This window comes from Elephas maximus, chromosome X, assembly GCF_024166365.1.
Source record: "Elephas maximus indicus isolate mEleMax1 chromosome X, mEleMax1 primary haplotype, whole genome shotgun sequence".
NCBI lineage: Eukaryota > Metazoa > Chordata > Mammalia > Proboscidea > Elephantidae > Elephas > Elephas maximus.
The window spans coordinates 167238175-167260765 of NC_064846.1; the positions used below are offsets into that span (position 1 = coordinate 167238175).

Sequence of the window (22591 nt, forward strand, 5' to 3'; positions counted from 1 at the left end):
AATCGTTTTCTGATAAATCACTTTCTTCTATGACTGCTATTGCAGGGTGGATTTGAGAGAGAATTTTAGCAGAGAATTTACAGGCAAAAGCTCTATCTTTGATTCTAGGTTCTGATACATACTAATCAAGTGGCCTTGGACATGGCATTTCATCTGAGTTTCAGTTTCCTCGTCTGAAAAACAGGATAGCAAGAACTCACAAGGTTGCTGTGACACCCGGAAGGATGTTTCATCTCATGGCCTGTGCTTTCTAAAGGTGAGTCATCACTGTCATTTCTCCTAGGAGTTGTGGCTGGGACAGTTTTTCCCCATCCCTGTTATACCCTGTACTTAACCAGACTTCTGGATGAAATTTTTGACAAGGTGATGAGTCAGCTAATTACATTATATAATTAGTTCAGGCTGATCCTGGAGAGTTATTGTGAAGTCTGAATTATATATATATATTTGTAGTATTAATCGTGCTTTTATTACCCTCAAGTACATTTCTTTTAAAATACAGTTACACAAACCAATGGCAGTCATTGTTTTGCTAAACAGACATCCCAGCAGGATCCTCTTTAAGCCTGGAGACAGCTAACTTACAATGAACATGTTCCATGTTAAAAAGGAAACCAATACTACTGAAGTGTTTGAAAACATTTTGTAGCCTCTTAGGTATTATCCTGTCTGCTCATTGGCATAACAATCTCTTAACAGATAGTGGAAAGGTTGATGTCCACACAGCCCATTCAAATTATGAATGAGGACAGTCTGGGTTACTAGGATTTACTGCTAAATATGTTAAAATCTGTGAAATACCTCATGGTCCATTAATGACATGGAGGATAGTACATGTTATCACTCTTGAAACTGGTTTTCATCTTCATGGTTCACCTCGTCAATGGCTACTGTCCTCATAAGAAGCCCAGCAGAGTCAACTGATTTTTGTCTTTGTAATGTGATATATATTGCTTCTCCTTACTCTTTTGTTCTCTTAGCTTATTACTTTTATTGCATCTTTTTAGCATCTTAAAAGCAACATGAGCACACAGGCACTATTTGGAGATCTGTAGACTTATATTATTGGTTATCCTTTATAATGTTATTTTAGACATACCGCATACTCTGTGATAGAAGGCATTTCGAAGTAGAAAGCCCGAGGCAAAGAAATTCTCATTTCATCTCGCAGTGGACCGCTACTAGTGGTGGATATAGAAGATGACAGTAGCTTTATTTTGGTCTCTGTTGCCCACCATCCATGGCCTTCCATTCCCCCCACCTCCCCGCTACTCCCTGAGGAGGTGGCTATTCTATCTGCCGTGCAACTCCCAAGGTGGGGGAAGCAGAAATATCATCAGTCTTCTTCTGCTAGTCCCTGGGGAAGATCCCCAGACAGGCTTTTCTATCCTGAAAACAGTCTCTCAGGTATAAAAGATGTGTCTTTTGGATAAGAGAGATCTCTATAAACTACATTAGCCTGGAACAATACACCTCAAACAGTGCCGCGCTTAGCAGTACTCCTTGTGTACTTTAGAGGTCACCCCTCCCCAAGACAAACACAACCTCACTCTTAAAATTGCAAAGGACTTGAGATGTTTCAAACAGAAGCAGAGTGAAATGGTTTTAAAGTATCATCCTGTTAAAGGGACGGGCATATAATTATAGAGAACGGTAGCTGAAAGCATCTCACAGTCTCCAGTCACACGCTGACTGACACCTGTAACTATTTGCAGCTACCAAGCTAATCAGCACAGCAGACAGTCTGAGCTGCAGTGGAAAGCCTTGGGTTGGTTCTGGGCCGAATGTGGGGAGCACACAGCAATGCATCAGCCGCGAATCAGGCTACTAGTGTCATACCTTCACATCTGGGTTACGTGGCCTTTTGGAGAACGGGAGATACTGTAGACAAGTGAGGGGCCCAGGTGGCCAAAGTCGAACACTTTAGGAACCCAAATCATGACAGTTTCACAGTTCTTGATGGAAAACTTTCTAAAGAGTACATTTCTTTACTTGCTAAGCAAGGTGTACTGAAGAGGTTTTGCCTTTTTGTGAGGACTCAGGGCGATCTTCATGAACATTTGTCATCCTAAAAAAAACTGAGCTGTAAATACCACGGTCTCTTCAGAAGTTTAGCCAGCTTTCCTTGAGTGCCCGCATCTTCTGGAATGTTCTAGGAGGTTCTGGTTTCTTCTTATTAGACTAAATTTCTGTTTTCCAGGGCTTTTTGACGCTTTAATTTATATTATCGTTCCTAACCTCTCACATCTCGTCTGCATCTCTGTTCTATCTACTTTCTTTACCCACCCCACTTTTTAGAGATTATGAAAGCTTTCAAAGATACCAGAAAATATTGAAAATAGTAAAACAAATATCAGAGTATTAACTACACAGAGTTAACAAATGTTGCTTTTGTCTTTTTCCTATTTCTTTGTTTTTTCTTTCTTATGTCCAGCCAAAAAGAGCATGCCATCTCTTTTTTGTTTTGGCCTCACTTTTGTCTTTTCCCTTTCTTTTTGTAGGGGGAGGTTACATTTAAGTTTACAACCTTTCTGAGTAGTTCTAATGCTAGCTGTCTAAGTATTAGGTAAATGGGCTCTTACTGTTATACTGGAAATTTCAGTGAGGGTAATGAGAAGTGGCTTTAGAAAAATATGGGAACATCTCCTAAAGATCAAATTGGATAAATTCCGTTTGAGACAAACTCTGCCAAATACTCATTCCTGGAAGCCTCCATTTCTGAGAATTATATCCCAGAATCAGATATAGATGTAGTCTGCTAAGTCTTACCTTCTTATCTCCTTGAAATGAATAATTCCAGCATAACAATATCACAATATTTCAGAACAATCTAAGCACAAATAAATAAATGAATGAATAAGTAAATAAAGGAGAGGGAAAACTTGATCTGACAGTTGAATGCTAATTAATAAATGGAGAAGAAATCATGGAATTAGAAAAATCATTTTTTAGCCATCACAATAATAATGGATTTAGGCAAGAATCATCTATGAACATGAAAACCAGTGGGTGAAAGTTTGATGAGATGCAAGATAATGAGAAAGATGCCATGTGACTCTTCACAAATTACATATTAATTATAAATGCAAATGTAGTAACTTTAGAATGGAGACATTTGGAGGAGACCCCCTTAACCAAGGGTTAAAGTTAACTTTGTCATTAAGGGACAAACTGACATCATGTGCCTCCTGATGTGATGCGCAGAGGAGGACACAAAATCACCCATGTCGTTCTCCTGCCAAAACTGCATCATCTCAGTCTAATCATGAGGAAACATCAGAGGAACTCAAACTGAGAGACTTCTACAAAACAACTGATCAGTGCTCCGCAGAACTGTCATGGTCACGAAAGTCAAAGAAAGGCTGAGGAATGTTCTAGAAGACTAAGGAGACTTGACAACTAAATGCAAGCTGAGATCTTGGAGTGGATCTTGTTCTAGAACAAAACTGATACAAAGAACATTTTGGGGACAATTGGCAACATTTGGATATGGACTGCAGAGCAGATAATGGTAATCCATCAAGGTTGACGTCCCTGATTTTGTTCATTGCACAAAGGTTATATAAAAAATGCCCTTGTTATTAGGAGATACACACTGAAGTATTTATGGGTAAAGGGGCAGGGTTTGTGTAATTGACTTTCATGTGGTTCAGAAAAAAAATATATATATATACATGGACTATATATATACATATATATATAATGCGTGTGTGGGAGAGAACTTTTGCACACACTAAACATAAAGTAAATGTGGTTAAACAGGTGACAAGTTCTTCTAACACTCCTGCAAAGTTTTTGTAAGCCTGAGATTATTTCAAAATTAAAAGAGCACCACAGAACCACCTTGTAATATCTTAAGCTTGAGTGACAAAGAGAAAGAAGACCCCGGGGTTAAAGAATTCAGGAAAAAAAAAAAAACCAAAGTTAATCTGCCCCACATTAAATATAAAACATGCCAAAATTTTCACATACCTGAACATAGAGATACTCGAAAGCGACTGGGTCTCTCCTTAAAAGGTCAATTGGGTCCTTTGGGACAAAGCTAATTCGGAAAAGACACCTCATCTTGTGGGAGCTGGGCCTCTGTGTCACCTAGACCAATCAGACAAGAACCCTTCAGTGCTGACTGAGGAATGGCGGAGGGACACAGAAGCAAAGGCAACTTCCTTCAGACACCGGGCACTGGCGGTTCTTTGAGTATTTACCACAGATACTCATTCTCTGAAAGCTGCCCATACCTTGTGACTTAGGCTGGGCTCCCCTGAAGCAGACCCTGTGACAAGGGTTTGTGTATAAGGGGTTTATTGCTCACAGGAGAGGCCAGTAAGGGGCAGGGGAAGCAGGTCTGGGAAGGAGAAGAAACCAAGCAAGGAGGTGACTCAGGGGAGCCCAGCAGAGGCTAGTCATGGCCTGATCCTGCAGGGGACTCTGAAGCCTAAGTTACACCACACAGCTGCCGAGACCTGAGCCAAAAGAGCACTCATCAGGCATTGGATTAGGGTTATCCCTCCCCCCCCCAAATCAAAACCATTGCTGTTGAGTTGATTTTGACTCACAGTGACCCCATGTACTACAGAGTAGAACTGCTCCATAGGGTTTTCTTGGCTGTGATCTTATGGAAGCAGATCACCAGGCCTTTCGCCTGTGGCACCACCGGGTGTGGGTTTGAACTGCCAACCTTTAGGTTAGTAGATAAACACAAACCACTTAGGGCTGTCCCAGGGGACATGGATGTCCAGGTGTGGGCAAATGGGCTCCAGTTGCCTGAGGGCAGGCTTCTAAGAAGATCTATAGGTGCTGCTGTTGGAAGTGCGAGCTTGACCAAAGTCAAGGTGAGGGGAGTGAGGGAGCACATAAAAGGGATCCAAGGGGAGAGCACAGCACTGTGTCACACTGCTGTGTTTCTTCTAAATCAGACTCCAGACTGTAGTAATGGAAGAGCGGTCGTGCAGCCCTTGGATGACATGTCATTGGAAAGGAGGAAGGCAGAAACTTTGGCCCATGCGCTACATCTGGGGTCCACAAGTTTCCAGACTACCCCAAACGCCTGATATAATGGTGTGACAATGGTAACTTTCAAAGTATACAAAGGCACTTCAATGACACCACAGGTTGGCAACTAATCAATGCTGAGTGGAATGCTAAATTCACAGTGAAATAAGAGAAGTACCAAACACACCCACTTTGTACCGTGTGCCACACAAAATACACAAATTAGTTTTGGGAAATAAATTAATGTAATATGAAACAATGCTTGAGACTCATTAGAAATGGTAGTCAACAGTCTCTAAAAAAGAAATAATTTCTTGGAAACTCTAAGTATTATGTAAATAGACCATGGTATTTTCTAGACAGAAGTTTAGTATCAAGCCATGAGAAATTCAGGTAGAGTTGCTGAAAAATCCCTTTGGGAGTTTTCATCAGAATTAAATGCTTTAAAATGACTTTTGTTATTGGACAAATTATAACTTCTTATACTGACTGACTGCCCCTTTCCATCATGCCTATAAATAGTCTCTTGATTGAATTTTTTATAAGCATTGATTTCAAAGGCATACAGCTGGTTTGTTTCAGGACATTTAAATCATTTTTCTTTTCTAGAGATAATACTTGAGGTTTAGCAATTTGATTTTGGTCTTGATTCTAAAAAAGTCTCTCCTAGGTCCGCAGAACTGGACTAAACCAAAAGCAAAGAAATTTCCTGAATGAACCGAATGCTTTGAAGGCCAGCATAGCAGGGGGCGGGGGTTTGGGGACCATGGTTTCAGGGGACATCTAGGTCAATTGCATAATAAAATCTATTAAAAAAACATTTTGCATCCCACTTTGGAGAGTGGGGTCTGGGGTCTTAAACACTAGCAAGCGTCCATCTAAAATGCAACAATTGGTCCCAACCCACCTGGACCGAAGGAGAATGAAGAACACCAAGGACACAAGGTAATTATGAGCCCAAGAGACAGAAGGGGCCACAAACTAGAGACTACATCAGCCTGAGACCAGAAGAACTAGATGTTGGTCGGCTACAACCAATGACCGCCCTGACAAGGAACACAACAGAGAGTCCCTGAGGGAGCAAGAGAGCAGTGGGATGCAGACCCCACATTCTCCTAAAAAGACCAGACTTAATGGTCTGACTGAGACTAGAAGGACCCCAGAGGTCATGGCCCCCAGACCTTCTGTTAGCCCAAGACAGGAACCACTCCCAAAGCCAACTCTTCAGACAGGGATTGGATTGGACAATGGGATAGAAAAAGATTCTGGTGAAGAATGAGCTTCTTGGATCAAGTAGACACTTGAGACTACATTGGCATCTCCTGTCTGGCAGGGAGATGTGAAGGCCAAGGGGGACAGAAGCTGGCTGAATGGACATGGGGAATACAGGGTGGAGAGAAGGAGTGTGCTGTCTCATTAGGAGGAGTGCAACTAGGAGTAGCTATATACACCTATAGCAAGGTGTCTATAAGGTTTTGTATGAGAGACTGACTTGATTTGTAAACTTTCACTTAAAGCACAATTAAAAAAAAAGTCTCTCCTAAGGAGGGTAAGGGGAGAATCACTGTTTAAGATCTTTTGTTTCCTTCTAACATTTTAGAAGAGATTTAAACATTCAAAATCAATCTGGAATGAGAAGGTATGGTTACCTAGCACCAGAAGAGACTTTTAAAGAATTTTTATCCAACTATATCAGCATGAGGCTTTCCCATAAGTACTGCCATAGATGGAAGTTCAGAGGGAAAGCATAGCCAGAAATATCAAAAGCTTGTGAAATTCTATTACATTAAATAATAAAAAAAAAACCCAGTGCTGTTGAGTCGATTCTGACTCATAGTGACCCTATAGGACAGAGTAGAACTGCCTCATAGAGTTTCCAAGGAGTGCCTGGTGGATTCGAACTGCCGACCCTTTGGTTAGCAGCCGTAGCACTTAGCCACTACGCCACCGGCGTTTCCACATTAAATATAGGTTGGGGTTTTCTTAGGTTCATATTGACCAATGTTGGTGCTCCACTCATGTCTCCTTGGTGTTTATAACTACAAGTTGAAGGTTATTTACTGCAAAGACGTGTCATTGTCTGCCAGCACAATGCAGATCTGAATAGTCGGGGAGTAACTGTCCTTGGCCACCACCTGTCAGTTTGCTGTAGTGTAGTGACTTACATGTTGCTGTGATACTGGAAGCTATGGGACCAGTATTTCAAATGCCAGCAGGGTCACCCATGGTGGACAGGTTTCAGTGGAGCTTCTAGACTAGGAAAAAAGGCCTGAAAGTCAGCCAATGAAAACCCTACGGATTGCAACAGAATATTGTCCAATGTAGTGCTGGAAGATGAGAGCCCTGGTTGGAAGGCGCTACAACAGACACAACAATGGACTCAAACATACTGACCATCATGAAGATGGTGCAGGAGGGGGCAACGTTCCCTTCTGCTGTACATGGGGTTGCCATTGAGTGGGAGCTGATTCAATGGCAACTAACAACTGCCCTTGGGAATAGCCCACAACCAATCATGGACAGCCTTTTGGTGGATGAATGCCTCAGCTCCCTCATGCCTGGCTTGGTTGGGATAGCTCTGAGGTGTGTTCTACACTGTCTCCCACTGTTCCCAAGTAGGATGGAATTCCAGCTGCCCACAGTGGAAACTGGCTTGACAGCACATTCTTTATTGGCTTCCCAATTTTTCCCACCTCCCTTTCCAATGCCCCTGTTGGTGTTTCCCAATATCTCCTCCCAAATGAACCACTTGCATTTAAATCCTTGTCTCAAGGTCCACCTCAAGGGAAACTTAGATCGAGACGCCTTTCACCCGAGGGTTTCTATATATCAGGGGTTTTTCCCCTGTAATGAACCACAAAGCAGCCATGGTGGCACAGTGGTTAAGTGCTTGGCTGCTAACCAAAAGGCTGGTGGTTTGAACCCACCAGCCGCTCCTTGGAAACACTATGGGGCAGCTCTGCTCTGTCCTATAGGGTTGGTATGAGTTGAAATCAACTTTACAGCAAAGGGTTTCATTTTTTTTTTCAATGAAGCATAAAATAAGTCATCTACTTCCAAGCATATTTTGGCATAGGTTAAAATAATAATCATTAGAAGTGATTAAAAATATGTATAAACCAAAAAAACAAACCAGTTGCCATCAAGTTGATTCCAACTTATGGTGACCCCAAGTATTTCAGAGTAGAACTGTGCTCCGTAAGGTTTCCAATGGTTGTGAGCTTTTGGAAGATCACCAGGCCTTTCTTCCATGGCACCTCTGGGTGGATTCGAACCACCAACCTTTTAGTTAGTAGCCGAATGCTTAACCATTCGTGATACCCAGGGACACTGAACATATGTATAGGTTGATTTAAACCTGAGAGAAATAATAGGTCCAATTCAGAGGAATAGAAATCAACACAAATGACCACTTTCTAACTCATTCATTACACTGAGTTGGAGCAAGAGCATTGGGATACCTGATGTGTGGGACACTACCTTTTAATTATAGACAACCAAGAAGCACTTTGGTGTGATGACACTTTCTGCCACTCCATGTGATGGTGGTATCTTGACTCCCACCCTTACCTCCTGGTGTTCCCTCGTGGCCCCTCCTTAAAGTTCCCTCATCCTGAACTCTCCTACCTGTAAGGAATTTGTTGAAATCCCAACAAAGATTCTGCTTATGTGGAGTCACAAGGAAACTCACGGGGTGGGGAGGGCTGTGCTGAATTCAGCAGCCAAGCAGCCTGCTTGCCTCCCCAGGAAACAGATGGGGGTGGCATCTTGGTAACAAGGAACTGGGACACATTGGTAGATCACATATTTCCAGTGGGCAGGACTGGGGCAGGGAGTTTAGGCTTCCAAAAATAGTCTTAGTATGTACCCAGAATATAAAACAACTAGATACGATTTCAGCTTAATTTAAATAATCTCAAACCGTTTCTTTGTAATGGTTTCAAGAGATCAATATTTAAACCAGGCGAACAAGTCACTGCAAGAACAGAAAATATAACTCTCCAGAGCCACATTCCCAGTGAGTAGCTGCCAAATCTCTGAATGACAAACGTGTTTATGAGACCAACTGCCAAGCTATGAAAGATGGACTAAATGGGAAACATCACCTTGAGGTGTAAAACCCTTTTATGGATTCTGGTGCTTCCTTTGGTGGGGATACAGGCATGCAGTTAACTCAGTTAAAGATTAGAAGATGGGGGAATTCTGGGGTGGGATGACCTCTGCTCTTGCTAGCAGCGCATCATTTGAGAGTACAATTTCACAGACCTGAGTTAGGGTCTCCTGTTCATGAAGCAAAAGCAGCTTGGTCCCGGCCCCTTCTGTCCTCTGCTCCAGCATGAGGGAGAAGTGTTCGATGCCCTTGATGGAGAGCTTCTCTTGAAGGGTTAAGATGACATCCTTACAGAGGAAACATTGACAAGATGTGATCAGAATCAAGGTGGCCCTCTTGTGGAGTCTACTGACCGAAAAGTATAGCACATGAAGGTTTCCAATGTTTAAATTTTATATCTTTGTTTGATTCTGAACCTTGATGCTCTGAAGATCCAAAAAGATTCAGAAATGAGATCTTCCTTCCCTTGCCCTTTTCCTGGCCTCCCTCACCACTCAAAATCTTTATGGACTTCAGGAACAGGAGGCAACGGGGTAAATAGTTGGAGGTGGAGCTTACCTATCACTTAAGGTCCCACATTAGAAAGGTTACAATAGGTCGTGTAGTGTAGCTAGTTCAATTCTCCTTTCTTCTAAACAGGTTGGCACTCAAACCAGCTCTGAAAGAGTCTACTTGAAGGATTGGTAAACTACAGCCCCGGGCCAAACACAGTCCATCACTTGTTTTTGTAAATAAAGTTTTATTGAACGTAGTCACACTCATTTGTTCACTGATTGTCTATGTCTGCTTTCATGTTCCAACAGCAGAGTTGAGTAGTTGCAACAGAGACTATATAACCCACAAAGTCTAAAGTATTTACTAATCTGGTCCTTTACAGAAAATGTTTGCTGACCCCTGGTCTACCTTCTGTAAGAGAAGTATGGTACTGGTTAAAAACATGGACTCTGGGAAGAGAATACCTGATTTCTAATCCCAGCTCTACTGCTTATTAGGAGTACAGCTTTGGGCAAATTATTTAACCTCTCCAAAAAAAAAAATTTTTTTTTTTATACCTTGGTTTCCCCTTTGGTAAACTTGGGATAATAATAATCCCTGAGTCAGAATGGACATAAGGATTAGATGAGTGACTACAGAGAAAGCATTCATTACAACACTCTTTTGGCCCAGAGTTAGGACACCATAACAATACACATTAGCTTTTCTCTTAAATCTCTGAGGAACCTGGAATGAGTCCACAATCTCTTGCACGATTAAATATTTATGACCGGAAAGTTGTTTTACATACACACACACACTATAATGCAAAACTAATCTCCTCAACCTTTACTTTTTTCAGGGACTTGAAAATTAGTAACTGATCCTTCAGGCTTCTTCAAGATTGTTTATGTTGGGATGCTAACAAATATTAGAAGAGTGGTTCTCAACTGGAGGCAATTTTGCTACACAGTGACATTCGGTAATTTCTGGAGACATTTTTGGTTGTCACAACTCGGGGAAGGGGTGCTACTGGCAACTAGTGGGTGGAGACCAGGGATGCCGCTAAACATCCCACAGTGCAGAGGACAAACCCCCACAGTGCAGAGGACAAACCCCCACAGTGCAGAGGACAAACCCCCACAGCTAAGAATGATCCAGCCCCAAATGCCAACAAGGCCGAGGTGGAGAAACCCTGCCATACAGTTTTCTTTTGCTGATTACTCTAATATTTTGATTCTTCTCTGTGGACCTCTTCCAATTTCTTCAGGCCCCATTAAACCCCTCCCCAAAATCACTCAGCATAAATGCTTTCACTGTGTTGAATTAAAAAAAAAATTCTTTGCTTCACAGTTTTTGCTCAAGGCCCAGGGAAGAGAAAATGGGGCCAGTCTTTTGTGTGGCAATATGCACTTTATAAAACATTCTCCAGCATCACCAGGGAGGACACCGGAAAATCAACAGCAGTAGTTTTTCTTTGTTTTGACTCCGTAGTAGGAATCTGGGCAATTTTTATTAAACACAGCTTTCTCATAACTATACTGTTGTCATTTTACACCTCCCCTCCTGTGTCTAGTGTGATAATTGGCTGTTAGGGTACCAGATAGGATCACTTTAATTGATCTGAACCCTTTGCATTGCTCCCTGTCATCGCATTGCCATCTGCAATCCTCAGGGACATCAAACTTAAGTCTAGTGTGGGTTCCTAGCATAAAGAGTACACAGGAATTAATGAAGGGCTCTCTTTTAAACTTAGATTTATTTCTGTTAGGAAATGTGTTCAACAGAATTTCAAATTCTCATGGATTCCAGACTTTCTGGAGCCACTGAGGCTGCATAAACCCCCTAAACTATTGCCTTGAGATAATCTTTAAACCTTAAGCCAAAATATCCCCTGAAGTCTTCTTTAAACCAAATGATAATTTTTTTTTTTAATGATAGTTTAGCTTAATTAGAAAAGAATGTCTGCCTTGAGCATTGTGCTCTTTTAAAGAACTATCTATATGGGATCAAGCTGACAACAGTAACTTGAAAGGTTAGATGGGAAGTTTAGGGGGCAGTGAGTCCATGTAAACGGTGGAGGCAGGGATGGATTACCCAATAAGCGAGGTGCACACAGAGTTACTTGTGCTTATTCACTAATCTGTAGTGTACAATTTCACCTGTTTTTCACATCAAAGGTGTAAATAAACACAAGTAAGCCTGTGTATACCTTGCTTACTTGTTACTCTGCCCTGGGAGGAGTAATTGGGAAAAAGAGGTTCAGAACGGTTTCACAACTTGAAGAATGTAATGAATGCCACTGAATTGTACGTGTAGAAATTGTTGGATTGGTGCATGTTTTGCTTTGTGTGTTTTCAACAAGAACAACAAAAATAAATTATTTAGAAAAGAAAAAAATATGTTCAAGTTTCAAGCTACATTTTCAGGTCAGGTAAGAAGTCCAACAGCAAGGAGCTTTCCTGACCAGCAAGCAACACAGAGCCAGGTGACAGTGTAAGAACCAAAAACAAAAAACAAACCCAAACCCATTGCCATCGAGTCAATTCTGACTCATAGCAACCCTGTAGGACAGAGTTGAACTGGCCCATAGGGTTTCCAGGAAGCACCTGGTGGATTCAAACCGCCGATCTTTTGGTTAGTAGCCAAACTCTTAACCATTACACCACCAGGGTTTCCATACTATGTAGTTCTGTGGGTTAGTTCAGAGCCCTGGTGGCACGGTGGTTAAGAGCTATGGCTGCCAACCAAGAGGTCAGCAGTTCAAATCCACCAGCCACTCCTTAGAAACACTATGGGGCAGTTCTACTCTGTCCTATAGGGTCACTATGAGTCAGAATCGACTGGATGGTAATGGGTTTGGTTTTCAGTTTTGGTGGGTTAGTTCAGGAGTCGGTAAACTATGGCCCTCAGGACAAATCTGGCCATGCCCACCGTTTACATATCATCTATGGCTGCTTTCATGATACAACAACAGAGTTCCAGTAGAGACCGTATGGCCTGCAAAGCCTAAATATTTACTATCTGGCCTCTTACAGAAAAAATTTGCTGCTTTCTGAGTTAGTTGGTCAATAATTGGTTTAACACCTCACCATAAATTGATATTGAGTAGAAAAAAAAGGAAAGGACTTTTTCAGTCATCACCATGTAGAATCAGTAGTCTTGTAGGAGGGAAGTTAATATTTCATCTAGAATGACTTAAATGATCCATTATCTATCTACTTATATTGTCTAATTTAGGACATTTAAAGCAATTCAAAACAAACTGCTTGTTGGTATCATGACAATAAGAATGTACAGCCAAAGGGCCTTTGTAGAAATGCTATGCTGATTAATTTTTAAAAACTGAGAACTGGGGGTTGATCATTCGTAGCCATTTTTAACACAGAGTCAAACATTCTCTTGAGAGATTATGGTAGAGATCATCACAAGGTACTTTTTTTTCCCTCCACAAAATCTTTTTTACTGTGCCATTTGAAAAAACCCTATGTTAGGTTGATGGGGCGTTAGGGAACAATCCATTCCTGAACACACTTTTGTCTAATGAAAAAGAGAATCCACACTCTTTTTTCCCAGGGAGGGAGCAGAGGGAAAAGAAACCCATCTGCTTGGACTCAATATGCATTATGTCAAACTCAGCTGTGGCTCGGGACAACTACAATTGCTTTGTGACTCTTCCTTCCCACCTTCCTCCTCAGAAGTCTGCCTCATTTCTGCCTTTTTCTACATTGTTTCCATGAAATTGGTTATGGCCATTAAAAGTGTTATCTTTACGTTATTCTTTCCTTTGTTTTTGCTGGACACCAAAGTAGCAGCTATTCAATTAACAGCTAACGTCTTAATCTTCCTGGTGGCTGACTTTGCTGAGAAATCATGCTGGTTTTGGGCAGGGTGCCAAGGCTTCTTGGTGATAGTCACACTATTTTAATTAATCTGCAGGCACATTAATATGACTGGCCCTAGTGTTTCTTCGCTGATAGCATATTACAGTAAAACCTTCGAAAGCTGGAACCTGTGTAAGGGGGAAACCTGTCAGAGAAGCGAGATCCTGAAAAACAAGGCAGTCCCGTCGAGTTCCGGCTTTCACAGGTTTCACTGTATGTTGTTCCGCAACATCAAAAAACAAAGAGCAGAACCGTCTCAGTTTAAGCTTTATTGTTTTGGGTTGTTTTTAAGTATTAGTACGCTACCTTATATGGAAGCAACCAGCAAAATCTCAGAAAAAATGGACAGTTCTGGAGGAAGGTCCTGCCACACGCAGTACCTGGCGCCCCTCTGCTTATGGAGCTTATCAACTCATCTTACCTTTATGGAGGTGCTGCAGTCAAAACGGAATGATTTGGTCTGCCCATTTTCCAGATAGACTTTCAAAACATTTGGCATAAAAAGAAGTGAATTGTCCTTAACAGTTTCCTGTTTAACAAAAGAAGGGGGAAGAGTGTAAGTCAGTCAAATGGGAATTCTGCTCTTTGCTGTAGCACCTCAGGTCTCCAGTTATTCTAATTAGGGCGTAAAAAAAAAAAAAAAAACAATCGAACTCTCTATGGCCAGTCACAGTGTCCCTTTAGTGATATCTGAGTTAAGTTGTTCATGGCACAAATTATTATTTTCTAGCTACAAATGGCTCAGCCGATTCAAATAAAAGACATTAAAAAAGACATTAGCACGTCAGAAAATCAGATGAGCTTTTCTTTTTTTTTAAACTCAAGATTCCCCAGTGGTAAACCCGTTTACAGAAATAATTCCTTTGTAATTAAGCCACAATATTTGGAGCTACTAGCCCTGACGTTAGCAGAGCAGGGTGTCTTGAATAGAGGGAGGCCTGGCAAGGATGACATTTGATGGCAGGTCTGTTGGTACCCAGCAGTGGTTGTGGCAGCAAACTACAGGTCTTAACCAGCTTGAAGTGTCAACTTCTTAAGTGAAACTATTTTTAACCGATTTAGACATGTTCTTTGAACTCAAAGGGAAAATATAAGGAACGGGTATGTGTGTTACAATAGAATAGAACATTATGCCTATGACAAACAGTCCATGATTTAGAAATAACACACATACACACAAACACAAAGAGATGCCAGCTTGAAACAATCAAAAGCAAACAATAGAAACACATTCCTTTGAATTCTCTCTCTTCAATTGGAAGTCATGAGAGATGGGAGTCCCTAGGTGGTAAACCAAAACCAAAACCCACTGCCGTCAAGTCGATTCCGACTCATAGCAACCCTATAGGACAGAGTAGAACTGCCCCATAGAGTTTCCAAGGAGTGCCTGATGGGTTTGAACTACTGACCTCTTGGTTAGCAGCCGTAGCACTTAACCACTACGCCACCAGGGTTTCCCCCTAGGTGGTACAAATGGTTAATATGCTTGACTGCTAACTGAAAGGTTGGAGGTTGGAGTCCACCTAGAGGCACGTTGGAAGAAAGGTCTGGCAATCTACTTCTGAAAACCAGCCATTGAAAAATCATATGGAGCACAATTCTACTGACACACATGGGGTCACCACGAGTCAGAGTTGACTGAAGGACAACCGGATTAGTGAGAGATGCGAGAGTTGAAAGGGCAGAGAAAGAGGGCACATTTAAACGAGGTTCATGGATCCTTGGAGTGAACTGCTATTCACATATAACCAAAAAACCAAACTCGTTGCCGTCAAGTAGATTCCGACTCATAGCAACCCTATAGGATAGGGTAGAAATGCCCCATAGAGTTTTCAAGGAGCACCTGGTGGATTCGAACCGCCGACCTTTTGATTAGCAGCCGTAGGACTTAACCACTACGCCACCAGGGTTTCCCTATTCATATATAGTTGGCCACAAAGGAGTCAAAGGAAACTCAATGATCATGAAACTCTACACCCCTTGTTTTACAGGTGAGGAAACTGAAGTTACAAGAGTATCGGAGATTTGCCAGCATCTTGTAGACAGTCCTTGAGATTTCCATTCCACGTCTTTCTGTAACAAGCTCCTTCCCTAAGTCTTTCTCTGATTTTCCTCCCCCTCCTTTCCACTCCTGTGGATTTCCCACTTGACTTTCCTACTACCCAATTCATTGAGTAAGTCTGGATCCCAGTCCAGAAGAAATGGCACACAATGACTTAGGAGAGCAAAAGAAGACTGGAAATGAAGATGGTCCCAAAGGTTGAGGAGCAAATTTCCTGCCAGACACAGGCCTGCGGCGAAGCTGTGACTCCTGTTGTTGTGCAGTCAATTCCAGCACATAGCGACAATTTAAAACAGAGTAGAACTGCCCCGTGGCGGTTCCAAGGCCGTAAATCTTTACGGAAGCAGACTGTCACATCTTTCTCCCCCAGGGCAGCTGGTGGGTTCCAACCAACTACCTTCTGGTTAGCAGCAGAGCACTTAACCCCTGTGCCATCAGGGTTCCTTTACCCTGAACAGGCCCTGCTATATTCAGGAATGAACTGAAACTGCCACAGCAGCTTGTAGAATCCTGTTCTCTCTAAAGATGCATAGACTTCCTGACCACTCCATCTTATCCTGGGAAGCTCCAGGAAGAACAGGAAAGGTAAGTTTCAGATGAGCTTCTGTGATATACTGATGCTCAAGGCAAGCTTCCTCTGTGACTGGGACCTTCCAGCCTTAAGCTCAGATAGTCAATCTTCTTGCGAATCATTGGTAATTCTGTGTCCAGAATGCTGGAGATCTACTGAGCTGAGCAGGACAGATCATGATGTGAAAGAGGCACTAAGCAGTGTGTAGGGTGGGAGATGGCGATTGAGAGCACAAGACTGTGACTAAAATCCTCACGGGGAAGTGTAGTGACATCCTCGGGCCTTGGTCCATAAAGTTTATAATCGTTTAACAAATTGGCCTGTTAATTCCCTGGAGGCCTAGTGGGGCAGACCCAGGACAGTAAGTTTTGGCTAGAAGACACTCGGACCATGAGTGGGTGAACTGTGGGTTGAACCGTGATCCCCAAAAGGTATGGTGAAGGCCTTACCCCCAGTACCTGGGAATGTGCCCTTATGTGGAAATAGGGTCTTTGTAGATGTTATCAGTTAACATGAGGTCATACAGGAGTACCCCCATTGCCGTTGAGCTGATTCCAACTCATAGCAACCCTATAGGACAGAGTAGAACTGCCCCATAGTTTCCAAGGAGCGCCTGGTGGATTTGAACTGTCGACCTTTTTGATTAGCAGCTGTAGCACTTAACCACTATGCCACCAGGGTTTCCACACAGGAGTAGGGTGGGCCCTAATCCAATATGTCCAGTGTCCTTATGGAAAAAGAAGAGGCATAGAGAGAGACACTGAGGGAGAGCTCCATGTGAGATGGAGGCAGGGATTGGGGTTGTGCTGCCACAAGCCAAGGAACACCTGGGGCTACCAGAAGCTGGAAGAGACAAGGAAGGATCTCCCCCTAGAGCTGTCGGAGAGAGCATGGCCATTCCTACAACCTGAATTCAGACTTCTAGTCTCCAGGACTGGGAGACAATAAATTTCTGTTGTTTAAAGTCACTCAGGAAACGAATACAATGGGCAAGCCCACATCTTCAAATCCAAATCCAGGTCCAATCCCAGCACAGAGTTTTTGATCCATAATGAGCTTATCAAGGATGAGATTTTATCCGTAGGAGTTTATTTAAAAAACAACAACAACAAAACTGGGCATTTCAGGGAGCCAAAAAACATTGGTGTCCTAGGTGAAAGCTTTCCAGAAGCGAAAAAACACTAGGCTATCATTGCCTTAGTTATCTAGCGCTGCTGTAACAGAATTACCACAAGTGGATGGCTTTAACAAAGAGAAATTTATTCTCTCACAGTCTAGTAGGTTACAAGTCCAAATTCAGGGTGTCAGCTCCAGGGGAAGGCTCTTTCTCTGTCGGCTCTGGAGGAAGATTCCTTGTCATCAATCTTCTCCTGGTCAAGGAGCTTCTCAGGTGCAGGAACCCCAGGTCCAAAGGACGTGCTCTGCTCCCGGTGCTGCTTTCTTGGTGGTATGAGGTGGATGGCTTTAACAAAGAGAAGTTTATTCTCTCACAGTCCAGTAGGCTAGAAGTTTGAATTCAGGGCGCTGGCTCCAAGAGAAGGAAGGCTTTCTCTCTGTCGGCTCTGGAGGAAGGTCCTTGTCATCCGTCTTCCCTTGGTCTGGGAGCATCTCAACGCAGGAACCTCAGGTCCAAAGGACACGCTCTGATCCAGACACTGCTTTCTTGTGGTATGAGTTTCCCAACTCTCTGCTTCCTTCTCTTTCCTTTTTATCTCTTGTAAGATAAAAGGTGGTACAGGCCACACTCCAAGGAAACTCCCTTTACATTGGATCAGGGAGGTGACCTGAGCAAGAGTGTTACATCCCACCCTAATCCTTTTAACCACAGGCAGAGATTACGATTTATAATACACACGAAAATCACAAAATGGAGGACAACCACACATGGCCTAACCAAGTTGACACATATTTTGGGGGGACATAATTCAATCTATTATAGCTACATATGTTCTTTTTTGGGGGGAAAAGTTGAAAATAAGGCACCCTACTAATGTTTGCATTACTCATTTTGCAGCTCAATTACGTGACCGAGCAATCAGGATTTCTATCAAGACCTACTGATGGAGAAGTGCACATACAAAACCATTCCATCATTTTGACTTCATTGCCATTTTGATTAGTTGAAAGACCAGAGCCTTTTTTGGAGGGGATAAGGGAGAACATAATACCTTTTTCATAATACATAAAGGGCTGTCGTATGGAAGAGGGCTTAGTTGGCAGAATGGGGAGTAATAAGTGGAAGTTTCAAGGAGGAATCTTTTGACTCAATATAAGGCAATGTGAGTGAACCTAAATTGAACGAATTGCTCTGCAAAGTAGTGAGGTGTCTGACATTGGAGGTGTTCGAGAAAAAACCAGACTACCTGATGACTTCTCAAGCCTTTTACAATCCTGAGAGTTGACCCGTAAAAAAAAAAAAAAAAAAAAAAAAACTGTTGCAGTCCTGTCGATTCCGACTTACAGAGATCGTATAGGACAGAGTAGAACTGCCCCATAGGGTTTCCAAGAAGCGGCTGGTGGATTCGAACGGCCAACCTTTTGGTTAGCAGCCAAGCTCTTAACCACTGCACCACCAGGGCTCCTGGGAGTTGACACCCCCACGAAATCCAACAACCAATTCCCAATTGATCATTTCAGTGGGACCACTGGCTTCATTTGAGTGCAAAGGCCTGAGCCGTGGTGAATCTCTGCGAGTCATGAAGCAGACGACTGTAAACTCACCGACACTTGGCCATTGATGATGACCTCCTCAGAGAAACGCACTTTGACCGGGTTGGACTTCAACCTCGCCTTCTTTGCAGCACTAATAAATGCTGATTTGGGAGACTGGAAGGAACAGAAGACATTTTCTCTGATTACTCGTAACATAACACAAACTTTGTAACAGTTGTTTTCCACCTTCATCATCGCAGATAAGCAATATTTTTGCTAAAAAGTAAGACATTTGGTGCATGCCCAATTCAAGGATGAAATGCAAATGATAGATGCAGTCAAAACCCTGTCATGCCCATAAACTAATACGTTTCACTTAGTCGCCAGACCAGAACTACAAACTGCATGCTCCCTGTTATTAGCGAGCACATTGCCAAGGGTCTTTTAAAATGATCGCTGTGAAAGTACATAAACTCTGCTTTGAATACAGAGCTTTGAGCATGATTGGAAAAGGAGGTGCTGGCCAAATCCAACGTTGAGTTTATGAGAAGGTGATCATTAATTATTTATTTTAATGAGGTGGAGATGGGCCACTGATAGTTTTAGAATGATCGATAATCTCACGGTATTCACATTCAGGGCCTATAGGCATGTGAGCAGGCAAGCACACATTCTGTCAGTCTGTCTCTCTGTCAGCACACATGCTTTATGTACCCACAGCCTGAGTTTCATCTTCTTGTTGGTAACGTCTGAGCTTACTGGGCAGGGGGTAGAGAGGAGATCTTGCTCTACAGTTAGGAGTTGGCTGTATATTCTGCCCATCCTATAGTTTGTACTTTAAGATTCTCTCCTGTCTTTTATTGGAAAGAAGGGCTGAACGACTCATTTCTTCTTTCTCAGAATGGAAAGTGCAATGGGTGAACCTGCTTACAAGGGTGCTGGGTCCAGGGGGATCCCCTGCTGCATGATCCTGGTGAAGTCACTTCATCTGAGAATCATCCTTGGTGCATAATTATAATGAGGCCTAAGGTGGAAGCCATCTAGTAGATATACCTAGTAGATCTAGGCTATGTTGCAGTCACCATTTAATTACTTAAGGAAAAAAAAAAACCAACTGTATTTTCTCTTGAACCCAATCTAGAAGTAAATATTTAGCTTGAACCACGCTATTGCCATCTTTGTACATTAAAATGGTCAAATATTGACAGTTGCATATGGTTCAGTCTAATGTTTATCATAGTATATAAAAACCCGTTGCCGTGAGTTGATTCTGGCTCATAGTGACCCTATTGGACAGAGTAGAACTGCCCCATAGGGTTTTCAGGGTGCGCCTGGTGGATCTGAACTGCCAACCTCTTGATTAGCAGCTGTAGCTCTTAACCACTGAGTCACCAGAGTTTCATCACAGTATATAGTCCTAAGATATTGAGGCTATTACTTAAAGAATTCTAGTAATTGATTTTAGAATCAACACAGAAGCTCAACATTCTGTGTATTCTATTAATGTCAAGGCACAAAAGCTGATCAGGGTGACCCTTACTTTGGTTTTCAAGTTAAAAACAAAAACCCCATATCTGTCAGATATAAGTACTCCTGAGACTAATTAGAAAACAACATGATAGAATAAACAAAAGGTGGTCTCTCTATACAATGGAATGTCATTCAGCCATAAAAAGGAACTAAGTTCTGACACATGCTACATACAACACTGATGAACTTTGAGAACACTATAGTATGTGAAAGAAGCTAATCACAAAAGGCACATATTGTATGATTCTATTTATGTGAGATGTCCAGAATAGGCAAATCCATAGAGACAGAAAGCAGATGAGTGGTTGCCAGGGGCTGTAGGGAGGGGGAAATGGGGCGTGGCTCCTTAATGGGTTTCCTTTTGGGGTGATGAAAATGTTCTGGAATTAGATAGTGATGACGGTTGCGCAACACTGTCAATGAACTTAATGAAACTGAAGTGTATACTTTAAACTGTTTTAGATGGTAAATTTTATGTTATGTGTATTTTACCACAATAAAAAAAATTAATGTGAAAAAAAAAACATGATAAAATGTGTGTGTATGTTCCTGGATGAAGGTTTTGGCTTAGTACCAGAAGAATCCTGTTATTTCTAAAGTTTGCCTTTGCCTCCACCCCACGCTTTGCTATGAGCAGCGTCTTGCTACGAGCGCGTCTTAGAGGACTGGAAAGATGGATGGTTTGACCCCCAGAGTTTCATTTCCTCCATCTTTGCAAGACGTTTTAAGAGAATGGCTGCTCTCTTTAAACAAACAAAGAAAAAACCCTCTGAATGGCTGCTCTTCAAAAAAGAATAGCTTTAAAAATGCTCAGCTTGACTTTTAAAAGTGCTACTGCCGAGCTGAAGCGATGTGCTGGTGGCGTCCTCATCAGTATCTTTGCAATGATAGGTAGGCCACATTTAGTGATGATTAACGAACAAATCACACAGTTCATGAGTTCATTTGCTTTTGATACGCAATTTTTTAGCTGAAGGAAAGCATTCTTCTCCCTTAATGATCTTATGTAGAGGATATTTACATTGGTACAATGAGGTTAACACCAATGAAGCAGCTGTAATAAAGCTACTGCACAGACATGACTAATTAACTGAATGAGATGTTTTAATGCTGCGACACCCCACTTCTCCAGCATTGTTGGGGTAGTATTTGTTGGAAGTATTTCACACATGTCAGTGTGCCATATCTAAAACCCAAAACCAAACCCATTGCCATCAAGTCGAGTCTGATTCAAAGTAACCCTGCGTCTATTCCTCTATGCTTCCCAATTTTTAAATTTAATATTTTACCACATTTTTCTAGAATGTTCTACATAACTCTTTGCCTCAATAAAAAGTCTGTTTAACAGAAGTTAGTTTTTTGATGCATGTCATTTACTGTTGCCATGAGTCAGGGCCAATTCAACAGCAGTTAACAATAACAACGACGTCATTTATTGTATAATCTGAAGATGCAGAGATGTTCCCAAGGGCCATGGATGTATACAGGGTTATTTGACCCTAAAGTAAATGGTCTCAGATGGCAGAACTTATCAAGCTGGGGCTGCTTCTCTCTGCTTTCTGTAGCTATAGCATGCCACCTCCTCTGGAGCCCCATTCCGATATTTATTTACCATACCAGAAAACCAAACCCAGTGCTGTTGAGTCGATTCCAACTCATAGCGACCCTATAGGACAGAGTAGAACTGCCCCATAGGGTTTCCAAGGGGCACCTGGTGGATTCGAACTGCAGACCCTTTGGTTAGCAGCCATAGCACTTAACCACTATGCCACCAGCATTTCCTATTTACCATAACTAATGACAAAAACAGTTATCTAGGAAGACCAGAAAGGAAACTAGATAACCAAGGCTATCAAGTCAACATTATTTTATACATAATTTGGAGTCAACAGACTTAAGATAAAAGCCTAAGTATAAATCCATAACAAGTGCATTTTTTCTTGTTTACTTCTGAGTTTGTGACTGCATATAATCTACCGACATTTTTAAAAATTACTTTTTGATAATAAAAACTTTGACTCTCCAAGTCTCAAGGGGCTACTTAATGAGAATCAACAACAACAAAAACAAAAACCCAGTTGCCATGAGTCAGAGCTGACTTTGTGACCCCATGTGTGTCAGAGTGGAACTGTACTCCACAGGGTTTCCAGTGACTGATTTTTTAGAAGTAGGTCACCAGGCCTTTCTTTCAAAGTGCTTCTGGGTGGACTTGAACCTCCAACCTTTTGGTTAGCAGCCAAGCATATTAACCACTTGCGCCACCTAGAGACTCCAAGAATCAACCAAGTAATGGCTTATTCCACTGGCTGGCTACT

The 22591-nt window shown here is 42.1% G+C and overlaps 1 protein-coding gene across 1 annotated transcript in view; it reads right to left on the minus strand.

Moving 5' to 3' along the window:
- Positions 1-22591, minus strand: part of FRMPD4 (FERM and PDZ domain containing 4) — a 604892-nt gene that overhangs the window by 22956 nt on the left and 559345 nt on the right. The window contains exons 6-9 of the mRNA XM_049873115.1: positions 18816-18920; positions 13883-13990; positions 9259-9390; positions 3973-4092 (exon numbers count right to left, since the gene is read on the minus strand). Of these exons, the coding sequence (XP_049729072.1) occupies positions 3973-4092; positions 9259-9390; positions 13883-13990; positions 18816-18920 (465 nt within the window). The remainder of the gene's footprint in view (positions 1-3972; positions 4093-9258; positions 9391-13882; positions 13991-18815; positions 18921-22591) is intronic.